Genomic DNA, 23,119 nt, shown 5'->3' on the forward strand with positions numbered 1-23,119 from the left:
ATTGCATAAACTTTTTACACTTTTCTTTACATTTGCATAAACTTGTCAAATTTTTCCAATTGTAAAATGGAAGTTTTATTTTCTGTTTCCTGGTAAATAGAATATTGGAAAATCATTTTAAGGGAATTATCTCAAAAAGGGGATTCAGAACCAATTAGATAAATTAGAAGAATCGTTTCAGAGGATTTAAGAAAACCAACCCATGCGCACCTGATCTTTAAAAATTCCTGAGAAGACGAGATTACGCGTTTTTGATTTTCCATGTTTTAAAAAAAAGAAAAAAAAAAGATATTTTTGATCATCATGGATTTCTAACTTTTAGCTCGATATCTCCAGTCCTGACATGTCCTCCCTCCCCCCAGCGTTCTAAGCCAGGATCTAGGAAGAACTCGGATACATCAAGTAAAGTCAACTCAAAGAGCAGTTCCAGGTAGACAGTAGACAGTCATCTTTTTTTCTTTTCTATCTCTTCGTTCCAGAATTGGTTTGCTGAAATTGATTTTATAAACTTCGAGTTTTGACGTTTTTTAAAAAGTTTATTGTATTTATCCTCGTCAGAACTGCTGTAGAAATCCGCAAATCACTTTCTGGGACAGCCGCGACAGAAAGTGAAATATTTCACATTAATAAAGAGTCACATAAAATCTTTAGTTGTTTCATATTATATCCTTTATCATTATGAATTGGTAAGAAAACGTCTGAATTAAGTTTGGCACCAGAGAGAACCGGGGTTTCTACATAATTTTTTAATATGCTGGATCTCTGGTAAAGTCAAAAGATTTGAGTTTTTGCCACAAACTCAGATTCTCTAATCCCTATATCTTTGCAACCCAATGCCGTAGACCTTAGATATATCAAACTATGAATTCTTGTATATCAAATAATCTAAGTTAGAAATATCAAAGGTTTACGACATTGGGATGCAAAGATATAGGGATTAGAAAATCAGAGTTTGTGGCAAAGACTTAATTCCTTTGTAGAAAAATTTGATGGCAATATAATAGTATTGATCGGTTCTGACTTAAAATTTTTCGTGAGGATTTTTTTTGGCAATATTTGAATTTATTAGTGGTTTACAAAACTAAGCTCACATAAAAATGTTTAGCGAAGAATTTGGTCTAAACGCGTAGATTGGAATTCATTTTCAATTTAATATTTAATATTTAAAAAAAAAAAAAAATTATATTGATTTGAAGTGTTAATATTTGATACTTTACATTTTTTAGTTTTCAGTTGACGAGATAGTTGCATTGGTGATTAGATTATCCTAATATGACTAATTTTTGAAGATTATATATACTTGTAAAAATGAATTTTTACTCACACCCCATTACCCATTTCAGTACATAGAATCAAATCATAATTAGAGAAACTCATATGGTTTTATTTTTAAGATTTAAAATTCCAAAGATTCTGTAAAAGTATTACTATAAAGGCAAGATTTTTCCTTTCTCTTTTGTGCATGCTGAATCCGTATATTTGCTTGGTTTTACTTGTACTTTGTACAGTTTAAAACGGGAAATACACAAAAAACAATTTAACTAAACAAAAACGTTTGAAATTGCATAACCCGATGGGTTTCTGAGGCTTGGTTTAAAATGATACTCTGTCACTCTTAACCCTTAAGTTTTGGGCTCTTTGACTGTATGTACAGTGCATGCTAATTCCTTCATATATTGGGCTCTGTGACTGTATGTACATTGTACAGTGCATGCTAATTCATTCATATTCATCTTTTGCAGAAATCATATAATGGAATTTTAAATCCAGCGCTGCGAAAAAAAGTAATTATTATTTATATTTTTAGAATAATTTTATCCTTGACATTGTTCCAGGAAGAATTCCTTCACTATGTGTTTATCCCCGAACAGAAGTCTAGTCTCCAGTCCGGAAACGTCTCCGACGGAGTCTAAAACCCAATTTCTCAGGTTCTTTTTCTTTTTCAAATCACTTTCTCACAATAAATGTTGTACATAGGACGGGGAAACAAGCTCACAAGATGTCACCTGCAACACTCAGGTAGAACTGGAAAAACTGGTTTCACCAATCAGCTGTCCAGTTTGTATGCCCGGAACAAAACCGGTCCCAGCCCTCTGCACACTAGAATTTTTTTCAAACCGGTTTTTGCACTTTTGTTACGAATTACTTCAAAGTTAGCCTATGCACTTAGAAAACTTTATTCATGCAGTGTTACCGATTAAGAATGAGCATTTTTCATTAAAAATGCATGAATTTTATATGAAACAAATTTATGACATGGAGATAAGATGAATATGTTAAACAAAGACTCGAAATAAGGGCGAGTTAGAACCAAAAATTCGTTCAAGAGAGTAAAAGACTTTATGATCATGGTAGTCCATGGTCGTCACTAAAGCCTCATCATTTGGTTAACCCTGTATGCAATACACAGTGGGGCGGAAGGAAATCAAGACTTTTGTTGTACCCAACCCATGTCTATACGGAACTAATGACTTATAAAACCAAATTCTCCTATGGGGATTTTTGAAATAAATCCATTATTGAAATTGGTAACGAATAGGCATAAATTCTACTGTTGGATACTTCCAGAATTATCAAAAATCTTGGTTTTTGGCATGATTTTCATTATTCAACGCCTTATAAGTAACAAAAACTTGAAATGCAAATTCAGGCATTATTCAGGGGTTCAAGATGATGTTTTCAAAACTTTTAAAATCTCTGAAAGTTTCCGGAAACCCTGTTTACACCAAAAGCAAGATAATATTTATGGCGGGAAATTTGATTTTTTTCATGCTTTTGGCTAATTAACATCAGTTTAGGATCATAAAATCATAAAACTGAAATATGCAAAAAATATAATACATATTTTTGTTTTTCTAAAGATGCATTCATTTTTCTGTTCAGGCAAGAATTGGCAAAGAGAAATGCAAAATGATGAGATATTTTTAGAGATCTAAAAAAATGTTTAAAACATTCTCATTTTATTTCAATATCCTTATTTGTATAAGGCTTTGAATAATGAAAAGCATGTCAAAAACTAGGCTTTTCGATAGTTCTGGAATTCTCCAACAGTAGGAATTATACCTTAATTCGTTAACAATTTTGAAATTCGATTTATTTCAAAAATCCTCATAGGAGAATGTGGTTTTATGGCTCATTAGTTCCGTAGAGACATGTAGTTTTAGGAAATTGTAGTCCCTGGGTTGGGTACAACAAAAGTCTTGATTTCCTTCAGCATCACTGTGAATACATATCTGCACTGCACAATGAACTATGCACCACGCAAGCTTGCAGTTTACAAGGAGATTTTAAAACTAGTATTTCAATTTGCATTCACATTTGGTGGGTTATTTACTGTTTCTTCTTTTTAATCTGTGACTTTAGACTAAAACTTGTAAGTTCATAAGATGCCTCCTCACCGATTCCAATCCATATATGTATATGTAAGTCAAAAAGAAGTTCAATTTTTAATGAATCTCCCTGCATCGGTCCCTAACTCTCGTATGTTAAAATTAAGAGGAATATTGTGGACTCTGTTGATCACAAATTGATAAGATTAATTTACATCAAGAAAGTTTAAACAAAATTATTGTTCATATTATAAAGCATTGCCGTAATTTTTAAGTGACCCGCAATATAATGCCAGATTAATAACGATTATCCATTGTCCATGAAACCATTATCTGATCAATAATGTGGAAGATATTGTCGTTTTTCAACATGTTTTCATGCAGTAGAAATGCGCAGATTAATTTTGTAGAAAGACCAAAATTGAAAATAATCAGTCTACTAAATTATAAATATTAAAATCTAATTCGTATTTCAACAGGCAAAGCTTTAAATGGTACCGTTGTGAATCTTACATTGGCATCTTTTTATAGATTATGGAGTGTCATATGCAGTCCCTTTAAGCAGGGGAATAGGAAGAATTATTGAGGGACAGGAAACCCAGCCACAACATTTATTTAAGTTACTGCCTCCTCATTTTATTACCGAAACCAATATTCATTTTTAATTAATTCTTAAGCTTTAAAAGTTTTAAGTCCATGCTAAAGATTTGGCTACACTATGAATACACACTACTTTCCAATGTGCTGAGTATTGAATATGCTGTCAGGTTTTTTTTGTAAGTGAAAGGAATTAAGTCTTGGCCACAAATTCAAAATTTTCTATTCTTTGAAACTTGTTGATGTAAAACTTTGATTTTCAAATTTAAATTTTTTGATCTAACAGAATTCATAGTTGGAAAACTCTAAGGTCTACGATTACGAACTAAACTGATTTTTCATTTTCAAATTTAACTCAATATTTAAGTTTTCTTAATAGGTCTAACTAAATCTTAAGAATTCGACATTTTAAAAGAAAAATATGACAAGGAAGAGAATTAGGAGGTGGCTCGGACGAGAACAAAGAGAAGAATATGGTAGGGACGTATAATGGATGCCAATATCCTACCTTACGTTAAAAAGCAAGGGCTTTGGGGATTGAAAATACGAAATGGTTAAATTTTTTTTAAACAGAATGGAGGGGGGAGACAAAGGATTGGTTGAATTAGATATATATAAAGATATTTGGCTATTACAATAGTCTAGTTTGAGGATGGGAGAAGGTTTGATATTCTTGGTTGAATTAGATATATTTAAAGATATTTGTCTATTATACTAGTCTAGTTTAAGGATGGGAGAAGGTTTGATATTCATGGTTGAATTAGATTTATAAAGATATTTGTTTATTATACTAGTCTAGTTTAAGATTGGGAGAAGGTTTGGTATTCATGGTTGAATTAGATATATATAAAGATATTTGTTTATTACACTAGTCTAGTTTCAATAATTCATCTTTGTATAGTTTATATATCATAATATTTACATACAGGGTTTCCATTTAAACATGACAATTGAGAGACGACTCGAAGATCGTCTTTGCATGCAATTACAAAGTGTAAATGAGGTCACCAGGTTATGGAGTGCTTGTGATTCATGCAAATTTTTTTATACACATTTGGTTAGAGTTTGGGGTTGTTTTTATCTGCAATTAAGCATTCTGGATTTTTAGGCTGTTGGGAGACTCTAAGAAGTTTAACTTATTTTAAAGTTTTATTTTTTTTTAAATTAGCTTTTTGTACGATATGCAAAATCTTAACTTCGGCAGAAAATTTCAGATCAAACAGTTTTTTAAACAGTTCTTTAACAAACAATTAATGAAGGATTCATTTTGCTTGGGGTAGATATTTTCTGCCAGAGTCGAAATTTTGCATAACTTCACAAATGAAAACTTGTACAAAATTTATTTTATAATAACTTAAAACTTTGTAGATTTTTGTGAAGCCTCTTAAAAGCCCAAAATTCTAAAATATCTAAAAAAACGTATATACAACTCCCAATTCTACATTTTGTAACTATACAGTACAGAGCGTTCCAAAATACGCACATAATACTCTAAAAGCCAAGATAAACGATCTAATTTGATGTGGGACACCCTGTAGGTTCTGACATTTTTTTCATGTTTGGTGGAACACCCGGTGTATGTATTTATTAATACCATTCTATATCTAAAATCCTAAATCTATACTGCACTTATGCACTTCAATGCACTTATGCACTTCAATGCAATTTTGCTTATTAAAAGTGTGCAGCACCATATTGTATTTACAGCAGCACAGATTTCATAGATAGTACTTCAGATTGTATTATTTTCATTATCTTTAAAGCTTGCAAAAGTCGTTTTGAAACTTTTGTAAAAAAGTTTTCAAAACGATTTATTACGATTTTTGTTTTATTTTCACTGTGAATTTTTCATAACTTTAAAATCATTTTCCGTTTTCCAAATAAAAACTATTCTAAAAATAATTTTTCATTTGAATATTTGAAACTGCATATCTTGTCCTTTCCGAGAAATCTTTGATTTAGCATCTAACTTAATTAATAATTATATTTTGCTATGTTTTTTAACTGACTTTTTATACAGTTTTGATATTTTGTTTATTCAATTTTTCCTCTGAGTTTATTATATTTTTTCTATGAATTGATCATATTTTTCTCTGGTTCCATCATATTTTTCCTCTGGTTCCATCATATTTTTCCTCTGGTTTCATCATATTTTTCCTCTGGTTCCATCATATTTTTCCTCTAGTTCCATCATATTTTTCCTCTAGATTAATTGTATTTTTAATTAAGTTTATAAGTGGGGATTTTTCAGTCCTTCGGAGTAGTAAACATATTTAGAGCAATATATTAATGTTGCTCAGGACTGAGAGCAACAAATGGAATTAAGATTCTATCCTAAGCAAATAATTGAAGTTAGATTCTATCCTGAGCAAAAAATATAAGTTAGATTCTATCCTGAGCAAATAATTCATAAAATATTCTATCCTGAGCAAATAATGGAAAGTAGATTCTATCCTGAGTAAATAATTGAAGTAATTCTATCCTGAGCAAATAATTGAAGATAGATTCTATCCTGAGCAAATAATGAAAGTTAGGTTCTATCCTGAGCTAACAATTGAAGTTAGATTCTATCCTGAGCAAATAATTCAAGTTAAATTCTATCCTGAGCAAGCATTGGAAGTTAGATTCTATCCTGAGCAAATAATACAAGTTAGATTCTATCTTGAGCAAATAATGGAAGTTATAGATTCTATCCTAAGCAAATAATGGAAGTTAGATTCTATCCTGAGCAAATAATAGAAGTTAGATTTTATTCTGAGCAAATAATGGAAAGTAGATTCTATCCTGAGCGAATAATCGAAATTAGATTCTATCCTGAGCTAACAATTGAAGTTAGATTCTATCCTGAGCAAATAATTCAAGTTAGATTCTATCCTGAGCAAATAATGGAAGTTGGATTCTATCCTGAACAAATAATGGAAGTTAGATTCTATCCTGAACAAATAATGGAAGTTAGATTCTATCCTGAGAAAATAATTGAAGTAAGATTCCATCCTGATCAAAAAATGTAAGTAAGATACCATCCTGAGCTAATATTGGAAGTACTATTCTACCCTGAGCAAATATTTCAAGTTAGATTCTATCCTGAGCAAGCATTGGAAGTTTGATGATATCCTAAGCAAATAATGGAAGTTAGATTCTACCCTGAGCTAACAATTGAAGTTAAATTCTATCCTGAGAAAATAATTCAAGTAGAATTCTATCCTGAGCCAACATTGTAAGTTTGATGCTATCCTGAGCAAATAATGGATATTAGATTCTATCCTGAGCAAATAATTGAAATAAGATTTCATCCTTGGTAAATAATGGAATTTGAAAAAGTTCTTTATTTCCAAAGCAAAAGCGGTAGTTTTGATATTTCCTTGAAGGCAACAATTTTTTAATTGTTCATTAATGTGAAAATGTTCAAGTTGAATAAGATTGAGATAGATCAAGGAGAGAAAGTTAAATTTTATTTTTAAAATAATATTTTTCTCTAGAGTCTCCGGAGAATTTCTATAAATTATTCAGAATCCCAAATTCTAAAATTTTAATTTAGCAAAATTGAAAAATACCTCTGAAACAATAATAACTTTAGAGACATATTAAAAAATCTTAAAGAAATCATCTAAGTTAACCCCTCACCACCCCTATTTTCTTCTCAGCACTTTAGAATTTATTCAATTTCTATTTTTGTAAATTGCATTGTTCTCTTTTTTCGAAGTCACTTGTCCTCAACAGGCATGTTAATATTTATATTTTTCTTGAGTTGGGCCCTGGATAATATTTATATCTGTCATGAGTTGGGCTCTGGATAATATTTATATTTGTCCAGATCTTGGAGTGTTTCCGCGCCTGCATGCAAAGTTTCAAGGCTGTAGCTCAAAAACTCTAGGCGTGAGCCAAATTGAGCCGAATTGCTTCAGAAATTGCTTAGATAATATTCATATTGGTCAAGTCGAGTTGGGCCCTGGAAAATATCTATATTTTTCTTGTGTTGGGCCCTGGATAATATTAATTTTTGTCCTGAGTTGGGCCCTGGATAATATTAATATTTGTCAATAATTAAACAAATTCACTTTCTGTAGAAATTATTATTTGTTGATTCCAAATGTATTGTCTTTTTGTACAAAAGTACACATACTCATTCGTTTCCATTTCCTAAATAATTTTAGTAATGAGTTTATGTAAATTGTACATATTTTGTATCCATCTAAGCTTGTTAATCTGACCTAATATCAACTATTGTACACGATTTCAATAAATGCTATATTTTAGTCCGGACCCGAGCCTGTTCAACCTGCCTAAATCTTTTATATTTTATAGTCCAGACCCTAGCCTGTTCAACCCACCTAAATCTTTTATATTTTATAGTCCGGACCCGAGCCTGTTCAACCTGCCTAAGTCGAAGGTTAAACTCCTGAAGAAAACAGCTAGTGTCAAACAACTTTATAATAATGTCCTTCAGGAACAGACTTCAGGATATAATATTTTTAATGAAGGGTTGGATGGGGGGGGGGGAATGTTAACCATGTATATCAAGGAATGCAAAAACACAAAAATTATAAAAATCTACAAATAATAACTGTCCCCTAAAACCAAAAAGAATAGAATATATATTAGAGTGGAATTTACTAGAAAAAGTGTAAAACGACCATTTTGTTGTACAGTTTCCATACTGAAGGTGTACTTCACAAATTTTGCTATATAACCTTTTGGGCCCTGGAACATCATTTTATAGAAAATCTAAAATTAATATTAAAAGAAACCCAAATTATGAAATAGGCTGGTTTCATAATTGACCAATGATCATTTCACATAGACTCTATGCCTTTCACTTTACAAACGATGATTTTCCGTTATAACTATAAATCAAATGATGTTTTTTATTCACCTAATTCATTTTATAAAGTTTATTTAACAGCTTTAAAAATTCGAAATTGAAATGGATAGTCTAGGGAACTTACTGTATTAATAATAATTTGTGAACTTTTACATGATTTGTACACTACGAAATCCCTTTTAGGCTGAAAGGGACTGACAAAATTCATACCGAGGGGGTGTCTAAATTCAACTCTAATATATATTCTATTCTCTTTGGCTAAAACCCACTATTTATTCGGTCAGAGTACTGCAGATCGCTGAAGTACGCACCAAAATCGTTAGGGTAGCAAATATTCGAGTATGTTTACTATGCCAGGGGAGAGGGGGGGGGGTAATAAAAATAATTTTAGGAAAGGATCGTTCTCTGAAATACTAAAAGTTTTCTGTTTGTTTATCTTGGTATTCTGTCCAGGCTCTGAGAACAATATCGAGATCCAAGAATGAAATCCTTCCTGATCTTACAAAAACATTTTTCGAGAATATTCTTCGGGACTCCGAGGGGCACTCAGGGACAGACCATTACGTTGATTTTACTTCAAAACCTATTTTGCAAAGAGTTGGAAATTTATAAAGGAAGATTGATTTAACTGCGCTTAACTCCTAATTCAAGTTTAAACATAATGTTGATTGAACAAGTTGATAAACTAGAACCTAACATTTTATTCTCACGATCCCAAAGTGTTTTTAATTGAGAAAATTTAGTTGAAACCATAAACAGAATGTTTAGAATGTTAGGAATATATGCTTTTTTCATAATGTTCAAAATGCTAAGGATAAATTATGTTCATAATGTTTCGAATATTTTGTTGAAAATGTTCAGAATATTAGGGATATTCTGTTCATAATGTTCAGTATGTTAGGAATATTCTGTTCATAATGTTCAGCATGTTAGGGATATTCTGTTCATAATGTTCAGTATGTTAGGAATATTCTGTTCATAATGTTCAGTATGTTAGGAATATTCTGTTCATAATGTTCAGAATGTTAGGGATATTCTGTTCATAATGTTCAGAATGTTAGATTCTGTTCCTAAAGTTCAGTATATTAAGGATATTCTGTTCATAATGTTTAGAATGTTAGGGATATTCTGTTCATAATGTTCAGAATGTTAGGGATATTCTGCTCATAATGTTCAGTATGTTAGGAATATTCTGTTCATAATGTTCAGAATGTTAGGAATATTCTGTTCATAATGTTCAGAATGTTTGGGATATTCTGTTCATAAATATAAAAATAAAACATTAACATAATGCTAGTTCAGTTGAACTTAGAATAAACATTTTCCAAACATTTTACTTTTTAATTCCTCGGCTATATAATAAATATTTCATAAAAGTACTTTTGTTTATAATTTTTGTTATTTTGTATTAATTATGAAATATTGGATAACTCTGAAGTACAATAAGATATGATAATTTATTCTACACATTAATAATTAATAAATGCAATGCATTGATTTAATTTACAAAGACAAGATTTAAAAATTCTGAATCAAAATAATATTTGAATTATAAAGAGTTAAAATTTAATGATTTTTAAATCATGATATTAAGAGAAATGACGTAGAGTCAGTGTACAGAACACCATACACTGTATTGTACAATACAGCGAACATAGTACAACATACACTGAACTGTACAGCATATACAATGTATGTACTCTACAGCATACACTATAGATATGCTACGTAAAATTATATTGATCTTTTTGAAACAATATTTTTTTAAATAACATCCTATTTTTTTATTGGGGGACCACGAACGATTAAAAATAAAGCTAAATAACTGAGTTTGATAAACAAACCTTCACCATAAAACTTAGATGTTAATTTCACAAAATGTTTGAATACATCAAAATCAAAGCAACAACAAAATTCAAATACACAAATTTCTGATACAAATGTTCTGCCTGGGGTCAGGTCTTCAAGTAACGAAGGTTGAGGTTAAGGACGGAGCTGAGTTTGGGAGACATTTCTGTTCCGAGGTTCACGCTGTCGACGTTTACGTTAAAATCAAGGAATTATCTCTCAGCTAATTTATTTTTCGAAGAACTAGTTTTTGCATCCTATATCTTTGCAACCTAATGGAATAAATATTTGATTTTACCAACTTTGAAATCAAACACTGATAACCAAAAAAGTATAGTAATCATAACTTGAGTCTTTCAATTTCCACTAAAGTTTGAATACAAAAGATCTAAAACATCAGGTTGCAAAGAAATTAGAAAATTAGAATATGATACGAGTAATCTGTTCGGTGAAATTTTTCTTTTGTATTTTCAAACTATTTGTTTTTAACTTGGAGAACATAAATTAAATGAATTCCAAGCTGTCAACCCTGTTTAGAACAATCCCGTCAGTATTCCAGTTTTACCAAATATTTAAGAAGAAAAAATAATACAGTGTGACTTAAAAAACTGTGGAGAAGAAAGACGACATTTTTGAAATCTTATGGGTATTTGATGTTGTTTTAGAAATCAATTCAATAGTTTGAACAGTAAGTTCAAATTCAAATGGGTCTGTGAACACTTGTTGTGTTTCTATTCCATAGTTTAATGGGTCTCATCACTGTGTAAATTATGTTAGCTCAAAAATCTGGATCTTTTTGTTCAAATTTAACGACCCCTCAAACTTCCCCCTTTCCCCCCTCCAAGGCTAATGTTTTTCCAATAGAACTGTTCTACAAATTTTCTCTTCGAGCTTGAGAATAAATTTATTTGTCAGGATGAGAGTAAAGAGAAGGAAGGGAGCCGGGAGAGGATGGATGGAAACAAGGAGAAAATATATAAACTTATAATCAAATCTTTACCACAATCTGAGGATGCAAGGTGCTCTTTTCTTCAATATTGTATAAGTACACTTCCCCGACATTTTTCAAACATATTTTACCATTTTAAACAAAAATAAATATTTAGAAATAAATTTAAAAAATAGTTATTTATATCTACTTACGTAAACAAACTATAGGCTTCTCCTAAATAATTAAAACTTTTTTTATGGTTTTTTCCTCAGAGTGTTTTTTCCTCATATACAATATTAAACCACATCATTTTAGGAATTTAGTTTATTTTCCTGTTTCTCATTCTGAGTTTTTAAATTGTCTGTAAACACTGTTTCTACATTATAAACAAAAACAAAACAAACATATTTGCTAATTTTCATTTATTGTTTGGTGCAAATAGATTCTAGTACAATAGATGGCAACGTAGAATTTGTACACTCTCAGTACAGTTGTATTCTGTCGTCACAAGTGTCAATTCAGTTTTTATGTCCGACAAAATAATCAATAATAGTGATAATTTTAGAATAAAGTGCTTTTCTTACAATAAGATAAGTGCAATTTTATATGTTCTTTAGTTTCTGTTTTACACTTTTTATTTAATCTTGGAAATCATGTCAACTAATGTGAGACAATTTCGTTTTCCTTGTTATATTTGACACTTGTGACGTTGTGTATAATTGGTTCATTCCTCTGTTGCCACCTATTGTACTTGATGATCTATTTGGTTTGGTGGATTTTAAATATAAGCGGAATTATCGAAAAAAAACGGGAAAACCATATTTAAAAAAAAGATGAAGTGCCCTACAAGGTTCAATAAAGATAATTGTAGGCAAGGTACTAATGCAAGGAAAGTTATTTCAAAGGTGTACGCATATTTTGTACTGCAGTGTATTGTCTTCAGGCGGAAAAGTAAACACAAGACGGATGTCACAGCCTGACATGGAATCCATTTTCACAAAAATAATCGATGAAATATTCTGGTCATAGGAAACTGTTATGTGAATTATCAAAATTACCAAGATTAAATGCTTTTAACCTCCTCGGATACTAGACAAACACTGATGCATGAATCTATTCTTGTTTACAAATTCCTCCCAGAGAGAACTGGTTTCAAAAGGTACGCATATACACAACTGCAATTAACTTTCCTTGCATTAGTACCTTGATTGTTGGTACACCAAACATGTACAATTTGTACATGCATAAAAAGTAAACAGTGTGCATGTATTGTACAATGTTCGTGAATTTTGTTAAAGGAATGCATGCACAATAGCATTAATAAAGACATTTACATTTTACAATTTTATTTTATTTTATTTTAGAAATTTTCTTCAACCCAGTCACACATTTGAGAAGGAGGTTCAGATGTACAGTACAGTTTTCCTTGATATGGCTAGGTATGTACACTATACAGTACAGTACAGTTTTCCTTGATATGGCCAGGTATGTACAGTACAGTACAGTTTTCCTTGATATGGCCAGGTATGTACAGTACAGTACAGTACAGTTTTCCTAGATATAGCCAGGTATATAGTACAAAGTACAGTACAGTTTTCCTTGATATGGCCAGGTAAGTACAGTACAGTACAGTTTTCCTTGATATGGCAAGGTATGTACACTATAAAGTACAGTACAGTTTTCCTTGATATGAGAAGATATGTACACTATACAGTACAGTACAGTTTTCCTTGATATGGCCAGGTATGTACAGTACAGTACAGTTTTCCTTGATATGGCCAGGCATGTAAAGTACAGTTTTCCTTGATATGGGCAGGTATGTACAGTACAGTACAGTTTTCCTTGATATTGCAAGGTATGTATAGTACTGTACCGTTTTCCTAGATAGGCCAGGTATGTACAGTACAGTACAGTTTTCCTAGATATGGCCAGGTATGTACAGTACAGTACAGTTTTCCTTGATATGGCCAGGTATGTACAGTACAGTACAGTTTTCCTAGATATGGCCAGGTATGTACAGTACAGTACAGTTTTCCTAGATATGGCCAGGTATGTACAGTACAGTACAGTTTTCCTAGATATGGCCAGGTATGTACAGTACAGTACAGTTTTCCTAGATATGGCCAGGTATGTACAGTACAGTACAGTTTTCCTAGATATGGCCAGGTATGTACAGTACAGTACAGTTTTCCTAGATATGGCCAGGTATGTACAGTACAGTACAGTTTTCCTAGATATGGCCAGGTATGTACAGTACAGTACAGTTTTCCTAGATATGGCCAGGTATGTACAGTACAGTACAGTTTTCCTAGATATGGCCAGGTATGTACAGTACAGTACAGTTTTCCTAGATATGGCCAGGTATGTACAGTACAGTACAGTTTTCCTAGATATGGCCAGGTATGTACAGTACAGTACAGTTTTCCTAGATATGGCCAGGTATGTACAGTACAGTACAGTTTTCCTAGATATGGCCAGGTATGTACAGTACAGTACAATTTTCCTAGATATGGCCAGGTATGTACAGTACAGTACAGTTTTCCTAGATATGGCAAGGTATGTACAATACAGTACAGTTTTCTTTGATATGGCCAGGTATATACAGTACAGCACAGTTTTCCTTGATATGGGCAGGTATGTACAGTACAGTACAGTTTTCCTAGATATGGCCAGGTATGTACAGTGCAGTAGAATTTTCCTAGATATTGCCAGGTATGTACACTGTACAGTACAGCACAGTTTTCCTTGATATGGCCAGGTATGTACACTATACAGTACAGTACAGTTTTCCTTGATATGGCCAGGTATGTACAGTACAGATTTCCTTGATATAGCCAGGTATGTAAAGTACAGTGCAGTTTTCCTTTATATGGCCAGGTATGTTCAGTACAGATTTCCTTGATATGGCCAGGTATGTAAAGTACAGTGCAGTTTTCCTTGATATTGCAAGGTATATATAGTACCGTACCGTTTTCCTAGATATGGCCAGGTATGTACAGTACATTACAGTTTTCTTAGATTTAGCCCAGGTATATACAGTACAATTTTCCTAGATATAGCCTGGTATATAGCACATAGTGCAGTGCAGTTTTCCTAGATATGGCCAGGTATATAGTACATAGTACAGTTCAGTTTTCATAGATATGGCCAGGTATATATTACATAGTACAGTATACAGAACAGTACATAAAACTGTTATAAGCTGCAGGTGGCGTTATTTTACTGGACTAAAGCAATGATTCGAGATGCTTAATTCTTTAATTCTACTTCTTAAATAAAGTTGCGCAGCGGACGGTATACATTATTTTCATGTCAATATTGATATTGTAGAGATCACAAACTAAGAATCCACAAGAGATGGAAGGATAAAATCCGGGAAGGATGAAAAGAGAATCCAGGAGCCAGTCTGAAAAGAACCAGGAAGAAGAGAAGATCTTCAAGCTTAATTCTCAACATATTTATAGAATTTGTAATATATTTATATCCTAAGAATATCAGTAAATATATAATCTTCACAATATGATAATTAGCAATTTTTGGAAATGGATATCAAAGAATTACTATTCCATAAAAGGATTGTTCTGAAATAGGTAGATATACAATTATTAAACAAAATGTCAGAGGATGAAATTTTTTAAGATCTTTCGAGCAATGAAGCTTGAAAAAAACATCTTTGCAATCTTTTTGCGTTTGTCTCCAAAAGCCCGTGAATATTTCGTGGATTATACAGATAGTTACAGTAAGTTGTCCTAAAAATTTAGATTAAAAATAAAAAGATTAATAAAGTGTTTTCTTGTGTTATGTGTATTTTTGTAAAGTTTAACAATCCTATTATTTAAAAAATATCATTTTCTTCATCTCATTACAATAAACTTGAACTTGGCTTCCTTGGTGCAATTCTTTTGTTGAAAGGGGGGAAGACTAATATTGTTTAAATTTAGTTTGGTCTGTCTTTTGTCAGCAATCGATTTATTGATCTCAATCTTTTGACCATCTTCCAATATCTCATCAATAATAAATTTTTCTCTCTGCAATCTACTTCAATGCACTTTGTTCCACTCCAATCCACTTCAATCCACTTTATTCCACTTTAATCCACTTTAATCCATTTTTTCCCACATTTTTTCCCTTTATTCCACTTTATTCCGCTTTAATCTGCCGTAATCAAAGTAATCCACTTCAATCCACTTTAATTATTTACTCCAATCAACAGAAATCAATTGCAATTCTAATCAATCCACTTTGATTCACCTAACTCCACTTTATCCACTTAATTCCTCTTCATTCCACTTAACATCAATCCACTTCAATCCGATTCATTCCACTTAAATTCAATACGCTTCAATCCACTTCAATCCACTACAATCCGCTTCAATCCACTACAATCCGCTACAATCCGCTTCAATCCACTTCAATCCACTACAATCCACTTCAATCCACTACAATCCACTTCAATCCACTACAATCCACTTCAATCCACTACAATCCACTTCAATCCACTACAATCCACTTCAATCCACTACAATCCACTTCAATCCACTACAATCCGCTACAATCCGCTTCAATCCACTACAATCCACTACAATCCGATTCAATCCACTTCAATCCACTTCAATCCACTTCAATCCACTTCAATCCACTTCAATCCACTTCAATCCACTACAATCCGCTTCAATCAACTTCAATCCGCTTCGATCCACTTCAATCCACTTCAATCCACTTCAACCCACTACAATCCACTACAATCCACTTCAACCCACTACAATCCACTACAATCCACTACAACCCAATTCAATCACATAATTCAGACTTCATAGACAAAATTCTGGTATTTTCTGAACCAAATTCACGGTTTTAAAGCTTTAATAATTTTTGAAATAATTCTGGTCGTCATTGCAGATTATTTTCATGATGAATTTTGATTTAGTTTCGTGAAATCTAAGACAAATATTCCGTTGGATAGTCATGAGAGTCAAGTAGTAGATATACCTCGCTGCTACTATTCCAGGTAACCAATTTTATCATTTACCTGAAACCTTTCTCAGCTGAGAACTCTTTTACAGTGGATATCTTGATCAATGCATCCTTTGTTAATCTGCAGATTGATTTCATCCAATCAGAAGCCAGGAAATTTTGCATTTAACCAATGAGGGAACAGAGAAATCAAAAGATCGAGAAGATTCTGCATATAATTCACAATTGCCCACAAGCGTTCGGGATTATGGGTATTCAACCAAAAAATTTCCATTTCATGTTTATTTTTATAAAACTGTTTCTATATAGTGCAACCTATAGTTCATACACGTATGTAGAAACTAGAAAGTGCAATACACATGTTTAGCGTTTCTCAATTTTGTGTGTTTTGAATGATAAATTCATTATGATCTGATAATATTTAAGCCATCGAGAGAAAAAAAGTGTGAATTGTTGTTTGGCTTTATTCACCACATTCTATATCCTGTAGGTATAGATGGACAGGGGAAGGTAGGATGATATATTTCCTGTATAGATGGACAGGGGAAGGTAGGATGATATATATCCTGTATAGATGGACAGGGGTAGGATGATATATATCCTGTATAGATGGACAAGGGAAGGTAGGATGATATATATATCCTGTATAGATGGACAGGAGAAGGTAGCTCTAAGGATGATATATATCCTGTATAGATGGACAGGGGAAGGTAGTTCTAAGGATGATATATATCCTGTATAGATGGACAGGGGAAGGTAGGATGATATATTTCCTGTATATATGGACAGGGGAAGGTAGGATGATATACATCCTGTATAGATGGACAAGGGAAGGTAGGATGATTTATATTCTGTATAGATGGACAGGGGAAGGTAGGATGATATATATCCTGTATAGATGGACAGGGGAAGGTAGGATGATATATATCCTGCATAGATGGACAGGGGAAGGTAGGATTATATATATCCTGTATAGATGGACAGGGGAAGGTAAGATGATATATACCCTGTATAGATGGACAAGTGAAGGTAGGATGATATATATCCTGCATAGATGGACAGGGAAAGGTAGGATGATATATATCCTGTATAGATGGACAGGGGAAGGTAGGATGATATATATCCTGTATAGATGGACAGGGGAAGGTAGGCTAATATATACCCTGTATAGATGGACAAGGGAAGGTAGGATGATATATATCCTGTATAGATGGACATATATCCTGTATAGATGGACAGGGGAAGGTAGCTCTAAGGATGATATATATCCTGTATAGATGGACAGGGAAAGGTTGCTCTAAGGATGATATATATCCTGTATAGATGGACAAGGGAAGATGGCTCTAAGGATGATATATATCTTGTATAGATGGACAGGGGAAGGTAGCTCTAAGGATGATATATATCCTGTATAGATGGACAGGGGAAGGTAGTTCTAAGGATGATATATATCCTGTCTAGATGGACAGGGGAAGATGGCTCTAAGGATGATATATATCTTGTATAGATGAACAGGGGAAGGTAGTTCTAAGGATGATATATATCATGTATAGATGGACAGGGGAAGGTAGTTCTAAGGATGATATATATCCTGTATAGATGGACAGGGGAAGGTATATATCCTGTATAGATGGACAGGGGAAGGTAGGATGATATATATATCCTGTATAGATGGACAGGAGAAGGTAGTATTATATATATCCTGTATAGATGGACAGGGGAAGGTAGGATGATATATATCCTGTATAGATGGACAGGGGAAGGTAGCTCTAAGGATGATATATATCCTGTATAGATGGACAGGGGAAGGTAGGATGATATATATCCTGTATAGATGGACAAGGGAAGGTAGGATGATATATATCCTGTATAGATGGACAGGGGAAGGTAGCTCTAAGGATGATATATATCCTGTATAGGTGGACAGGGGAAGGTAGCTCTAAGGATGATATATATCCTGTATAGATGGACAGGGGAAGGTAGCTCTAAGGATGATATATATCCTGTATAGATGGACAGGGAAAGGTTGCTCTAAGGATGATATATATCCTGTATAGATGGACAAGGGAAGATGGCTCTAAGGATGATATATATCTTGTATAGATGAACAGGGGAAGGTAGTTCTAAGGATGATATATATCATGTATAGATGGACAGGGGAAGGTAGTTCTAAGGATGATATATATCCTGTATAGATGGACAGGGGAAGGTGGCTCTAAGGATGATATATATCCTGTATAGATGGACAGGAGAAGGTAGTTCTAAGGATGATATATATCCTGTATAGATGGACAGGAGAAGGTAGTTCTAAGGATGATATGATTATCATGGAAAATTTGGTTCCTCAAGGTTTTGTTCCTCTAAAACAAGGCGATCCAAAGGTACATTTTAGATTTAAAAAAAAAATTTATTTTTTTCATGTTTTTCTCACCTTTTTAATATTGCATTTTCATGTTTTCTTACCTTGTTAATATTGCATTTTCATGATTTTCTCACCTTGTTAATATTGCTTTTATTCTAATTATATTTAATATTATTTTTTAAGTCACTGCTTAATTTATATTCATGTTAAGATACTGTTTAATCCAAATTCATGTGTAGATACTGCTTAATCCAGATTCATGTTTAGATACTGCTTAATCCAGATTCATGTTTAGATACTGCTTAATCCAGAGTCTCAATTATCACATTTTATTTCAGAAATATTTCAGATGAATGTGGAACACGCAGAGTTAACAATCAGAGAAATAGCTAAATTCCACGCAATCAGGTTAAAACTCGTTTAATGAATTATTTTTAAAAATTTACCATTTTATTTTGAGCATTTATTTCCTGCTGCTTTAGTTGAAATTCTCTCGCTTCTCTGTTTGTATTTAACCACAGACTACACAGACTGCTCATACACTCTACCTGGATAGGCTGAGCAGGCCTATAGTGTCCCGGCACGCCATGCTACGGTTCCATGTAATGTTTTTTGACTGACATCTCACGGCCACTTGTTGCATTCAGGGGTTAAGTTTTACAACTTTTAAAGAAATACTCCAATTTTAAACATAAAACATAACGTATATGAATATTGTCTATTTTTAAAGATTTTTCATTTCCTATTCCAAGGATCCTTAAATATCCCTGAATACAGATATCTCCTGATTGGTCGTGTACAGTACTTGTACACAATAGAACATGATGTGGAAAATATCGCATATTATAGGTGTTAATCGATCTCTGTAACTCTCTTATCTCTGTATTTAACTTATATAATAATAACTTTATAGAATAATTCTCAAATTAATAAATCACGGCAAACCTACCTTTAAGGTATTCACATCCTAAACATTTTTAGGAATTTTTCCTTTTTTTGCATTGTGACATATTTCCCTGGATTTCTGTTTCGTGAATGAACCCTGTTAACTCTTCAAAATATTCTTATTGTAGAAATTCCTGCAATAGTCAGCTATAAAACTTTTAGATTAGTTTTATCAGGAAACTTCTAAGAACTAGTTTTAGCTAAAGGAATTGAGTTTTTGCCACTCACTCTGATTTTCTAATCTCTATTTCATACCTTTCATACTTTACACCATCAGATTGCAAAGATTTAGGAAATGGAAAATTTGAGTTTGTGGCAATGACTCAATTCCTTTAAAATGATTTTAAAATAAATCAGATTCCTTCATCTTCCATTTTATTCTTATCATTAACGGGTTCATTTTTATTTAAGGGACTGTTAGTTTAATTTCAATTGACCCTCAATACAAGATTGCAATGTTCGATTTACAACAGCACTCATGGAATCTTGATCTATCTTTTGTATTCCTTGTTTAGTTTATGTATGAGTGAGAATTCTCCTGAAGTTTTGCTGGAGAAATATCCTAAACTTAGAGAAGATTCATTATATAGAGAAGATACTAGAGAGTTTACAAACAGGTGTAATAGAACACGATAGAACAGGATAGGACAGGAAAAGAACAGGAAAAGAACAGTATAAAGCAGGATGAAATATGATAGAACAGGATAAAAAATTATATAACAGGATAAAAAATTATATAACAGGATAGAACAGACAGGATAGAACAGAATAGAACAAGATATAACAGGATAGAACAAGATAGAACAGGATATAACAGGATATAACAGGATAGAACCGGATAGAACAGGTTAGAACAGAATAGAACAGGATAGAACATGATAGAACAGGATAGAACAGGATATAACAGGATAGAACAGGATAAAGCATGATATAACATGATAGAACAGGATAGAACAGGATAAAAATGATAAAACATGATAGAACTGGATAGAAAAGGATAGAACATGATAGAACAGGATAAAAATGATAAAACATGATAGAACTGGATAGAAAAGGATGGAACATGATAGAACAGGATAAAAAATGATAAAACACGATAGAACAAGATAGAACAGGATAGAACATGATAGAACAGGTTAGAACAGGATAGGACATAATATAACGGGATAAAAAATGATAAAACAGGATAGAACAGGTTAGAACAGGATAGAACAGGATAGAGCAGGATAGAGCAGGATAGAATAGAATAAAAAAGATAGAACATGATAGAGCAGGATAGAATAGAATAAAAAAGATAGAACAGGAGAAAAATAATCTTTATTTCAGGACTATGACACCAGTCATGGCAAGTTTAGCTGAGGTTCTCAGATCCAGTACTGACTACTCACCCTGTTATCCATGGTTTGTCAGACTTGCTAAAAACTTTCATAATATTCAGGAAAATAGAGATTATGAAAATTGTTTTTTTTTTGCGTAGAAAATGTAAATATTATATTTTTATTAAAAATAAATTGAGCTCTGAAATACCTTTTCAGATTTAATATTCATGAGAAGGCTGGGAGAACTATGAAGAATAGAAAATTCTTATTTAGTGTTTAATATCATCATGAAATCCCAGGGATTATAAAACAACTAGCTAATCCATAATCTCATATTCATTTCCAGATTCAAATAGTTCAGCCTCAGGGGCAGTTTGCTGTCATATGTCACGGAGACCTCTGGTGGTCAAATATTCTGTATAAATACGATCAGAACGATAAACCATTGGAGGTCAAGTTTATAGATTTCCAATCTAGTCGGGTCTCAAGTCTAGTCACAGACCTGCTGGCCTTCACCTTCACCTCCCTACCTTCCTTCATCAGGAGGCAGCATATAGACAGCTTACTTAAGGTAGAAGGGGGGCAGGTACTTGAAGGTGGGAGGGGTAGGAGGTATTGTACCAGGAGGGGGGGATATATAGTTAGAACATTTTCTAGTACTTTGTCTTTTTTTGCATACATTTTCTAGTATTTTGTTTTTTATGCATACATTTTCTAGTATTTTGTTTTTTTATGCATACATTTTCTAGTATTTTGTCTTTTTAAGCATACATTTTCTAGTATTTTGTCTTTTTAAGCACACATTTTCTAGTACTTTGTCTTTTTTTGCATACATTTTCTAGTATTTTGTTTTTTTATGCATACATTTTCTAGTGTTTTGTTTTTTTATGCATACATTTTCTAGTATTTTGTCTTTTTTTGCATACATTTTCTAGTATTTTGTTTTTTTATGCATACATTTTCTAGTATTTTGTATTTTTAAGCATACATTTTCTAGTATTTTGTCTTTTTATGCATACATTTTCTAGCATTTTGTATTTTTAAGCACACATTTTCTAGCATTTTGTATTTTTATTCATATTTGCATCGTAGAGATTAGTTTGCAAAAAAGATTGAGAGGCTAAAACTTATTCTTTTTATCTCAAATATTCCTTTTTTCATTTAAACTTGAGTTTTGTTTTTCTTTCTGTTTTGCAAGATACAGTGAGACTGAATAAACCTGGGTCCAAGAATTTTGCTAAAACGAAAAGTTTGAAATATATTAAAATTATATTTACTTGGTCTGATGTAATTTTCTTGATGATCTCTTTACGGTTTGAAATCCGCTAAAGAACCTCTTAAAAGCTGTTTAAAAAATATTTTTTATTTTTCTAAAGTGACCATAAACTTTAAGAAATTGAGTTTTTGCCACAAATTCAAATTTTCTAATCCTGTTCTCTTTTCAACCTGAAATCTTTGATATTGAAAACTTAGATTAGTTTAAAATAAAAAAAAGTCCAGCATAATTGGGTTGCAAAGATCTAGAGATAAGAAAATCAGAGTTTGTGGCAAAGGCTGAATTCCTTTTCACGTTAATTTCATGAATAATATAAGGATTTTCGGAACAAAAAAGAGGGATACACTTTTTTTTATTTTACTCCCATGTCTGTAGATGAAGGATCAGTGGTAATTAAGTCTACAGTTCCTTTCTTAGTTTTTATATTTTTTAGCTTTATCACTCGACCTTCCTTGCCAGCTGTTACTCGCTTCAGTGGAGCAAACAGCTGTTTAGTCTAGAGGATCTACAGGAAACAGTTTGAAAACTATTTTAAATATCGACATATCAACCTTATAAACAGACAAAATAACCTAACCTAAGCAAACAGCTGTTTAGTCTAGAGGATCTACAGGAAACAGTTTGAAAACTATTTTAAATATTGACATATCAACCTTATAAACAGACAAAATAACCTAACCTAAGCAAACAGCTGTTTAGTCTAGAGGATCTACAGG

The 23,119-nt window shown here is 32.4% G+C and overlaps 1 protein-coding gene across 6 annotated transcripts in view; it reads left to right on the plus strand.

The window, feature by feature from the left end:
• LOC111706347 (uncharacterized) overlaps positions 1 to 23,119 on the plus strand; it is a 44,568-nt gene that overhangs the window by 11,200 nt on the left and 10,249 nt on the right. For 5 of the 6 annotated variants that reach the window (XM_023479198.1, XM_023479200.1, XM_023479201.1 and 2 more), the window contains 14 exons: positions 323 to 430; positions 1,836 to 1,928; positions 8,280 to 8,373; positions 9,202 to 9,298; positions 10,708 to 10,805; positions 11,512 to 11,615; positions 12,892 to 12,966; positions 16,455 to 16,535; positions 18,789 to 18,882; positions 19,213 to 19,271; positions 20,324 to 20,425; positions 21,135 to 21,246; positions 21,474 to 21,698; positions 22,837 to 22,914. In XM_023479198.1, the coding sequence (XP_023334966.1) occupies positions 323 to 430; positions 1,836 to 1,928; positions 8,280 to 8,373; positions 9,202 to 9,298; positions 10,708 to 10,805; positions 11,512 to 11,615; positions 12,892 to 12,966; positions 16,455 to 16,535; positions 18,789 to 18,882; positions 19,213 to 19,271; positions 20,324 to 20,425; positions 21,135 to 21,246; positions 21,474 to 21,698; positions 22,837 to 22,914 (1,420 nt within the window). Of the gene's footprint in view, positions 1 to 322; positions 431 to 1,835; positions 1,929 to 1,977; positions 2,020 to 8,279; positions 8,374 to 9,201; positions 9,299 to 10,707; positions 10,806 to 11,511; positions 11,616 to 12,891; positions 12,967 to 16,454; positions 16,536 to 18,788; positions 18,883 to 19,212; positions 19,272 to 20,323; positions 20,426 to 21,134; positions 21,247 to 21,473; positions 21,699 to 22,836; positions 22,915 to 23,119 lie in introns of all 6 variants that reach the window. The other variant, XM_023479202.1, reaches the window with a different exon arrangement.

Source organism: Eurytemora carolleeae, unplaced genomic scaffold (assembly GCF_000591075.1).
Source record: "Eurytemora carolleeae unplaced genomic scaffold, Eaff_2.0 scaffold721, whole genome shotgun sequence".
Lineage (NCBI taxonomy): Eukaryota > Metazoa > Arthropoda > Copepoda > Calanoida > Temoridae > Eurytemora > Eurytemora carolleeae.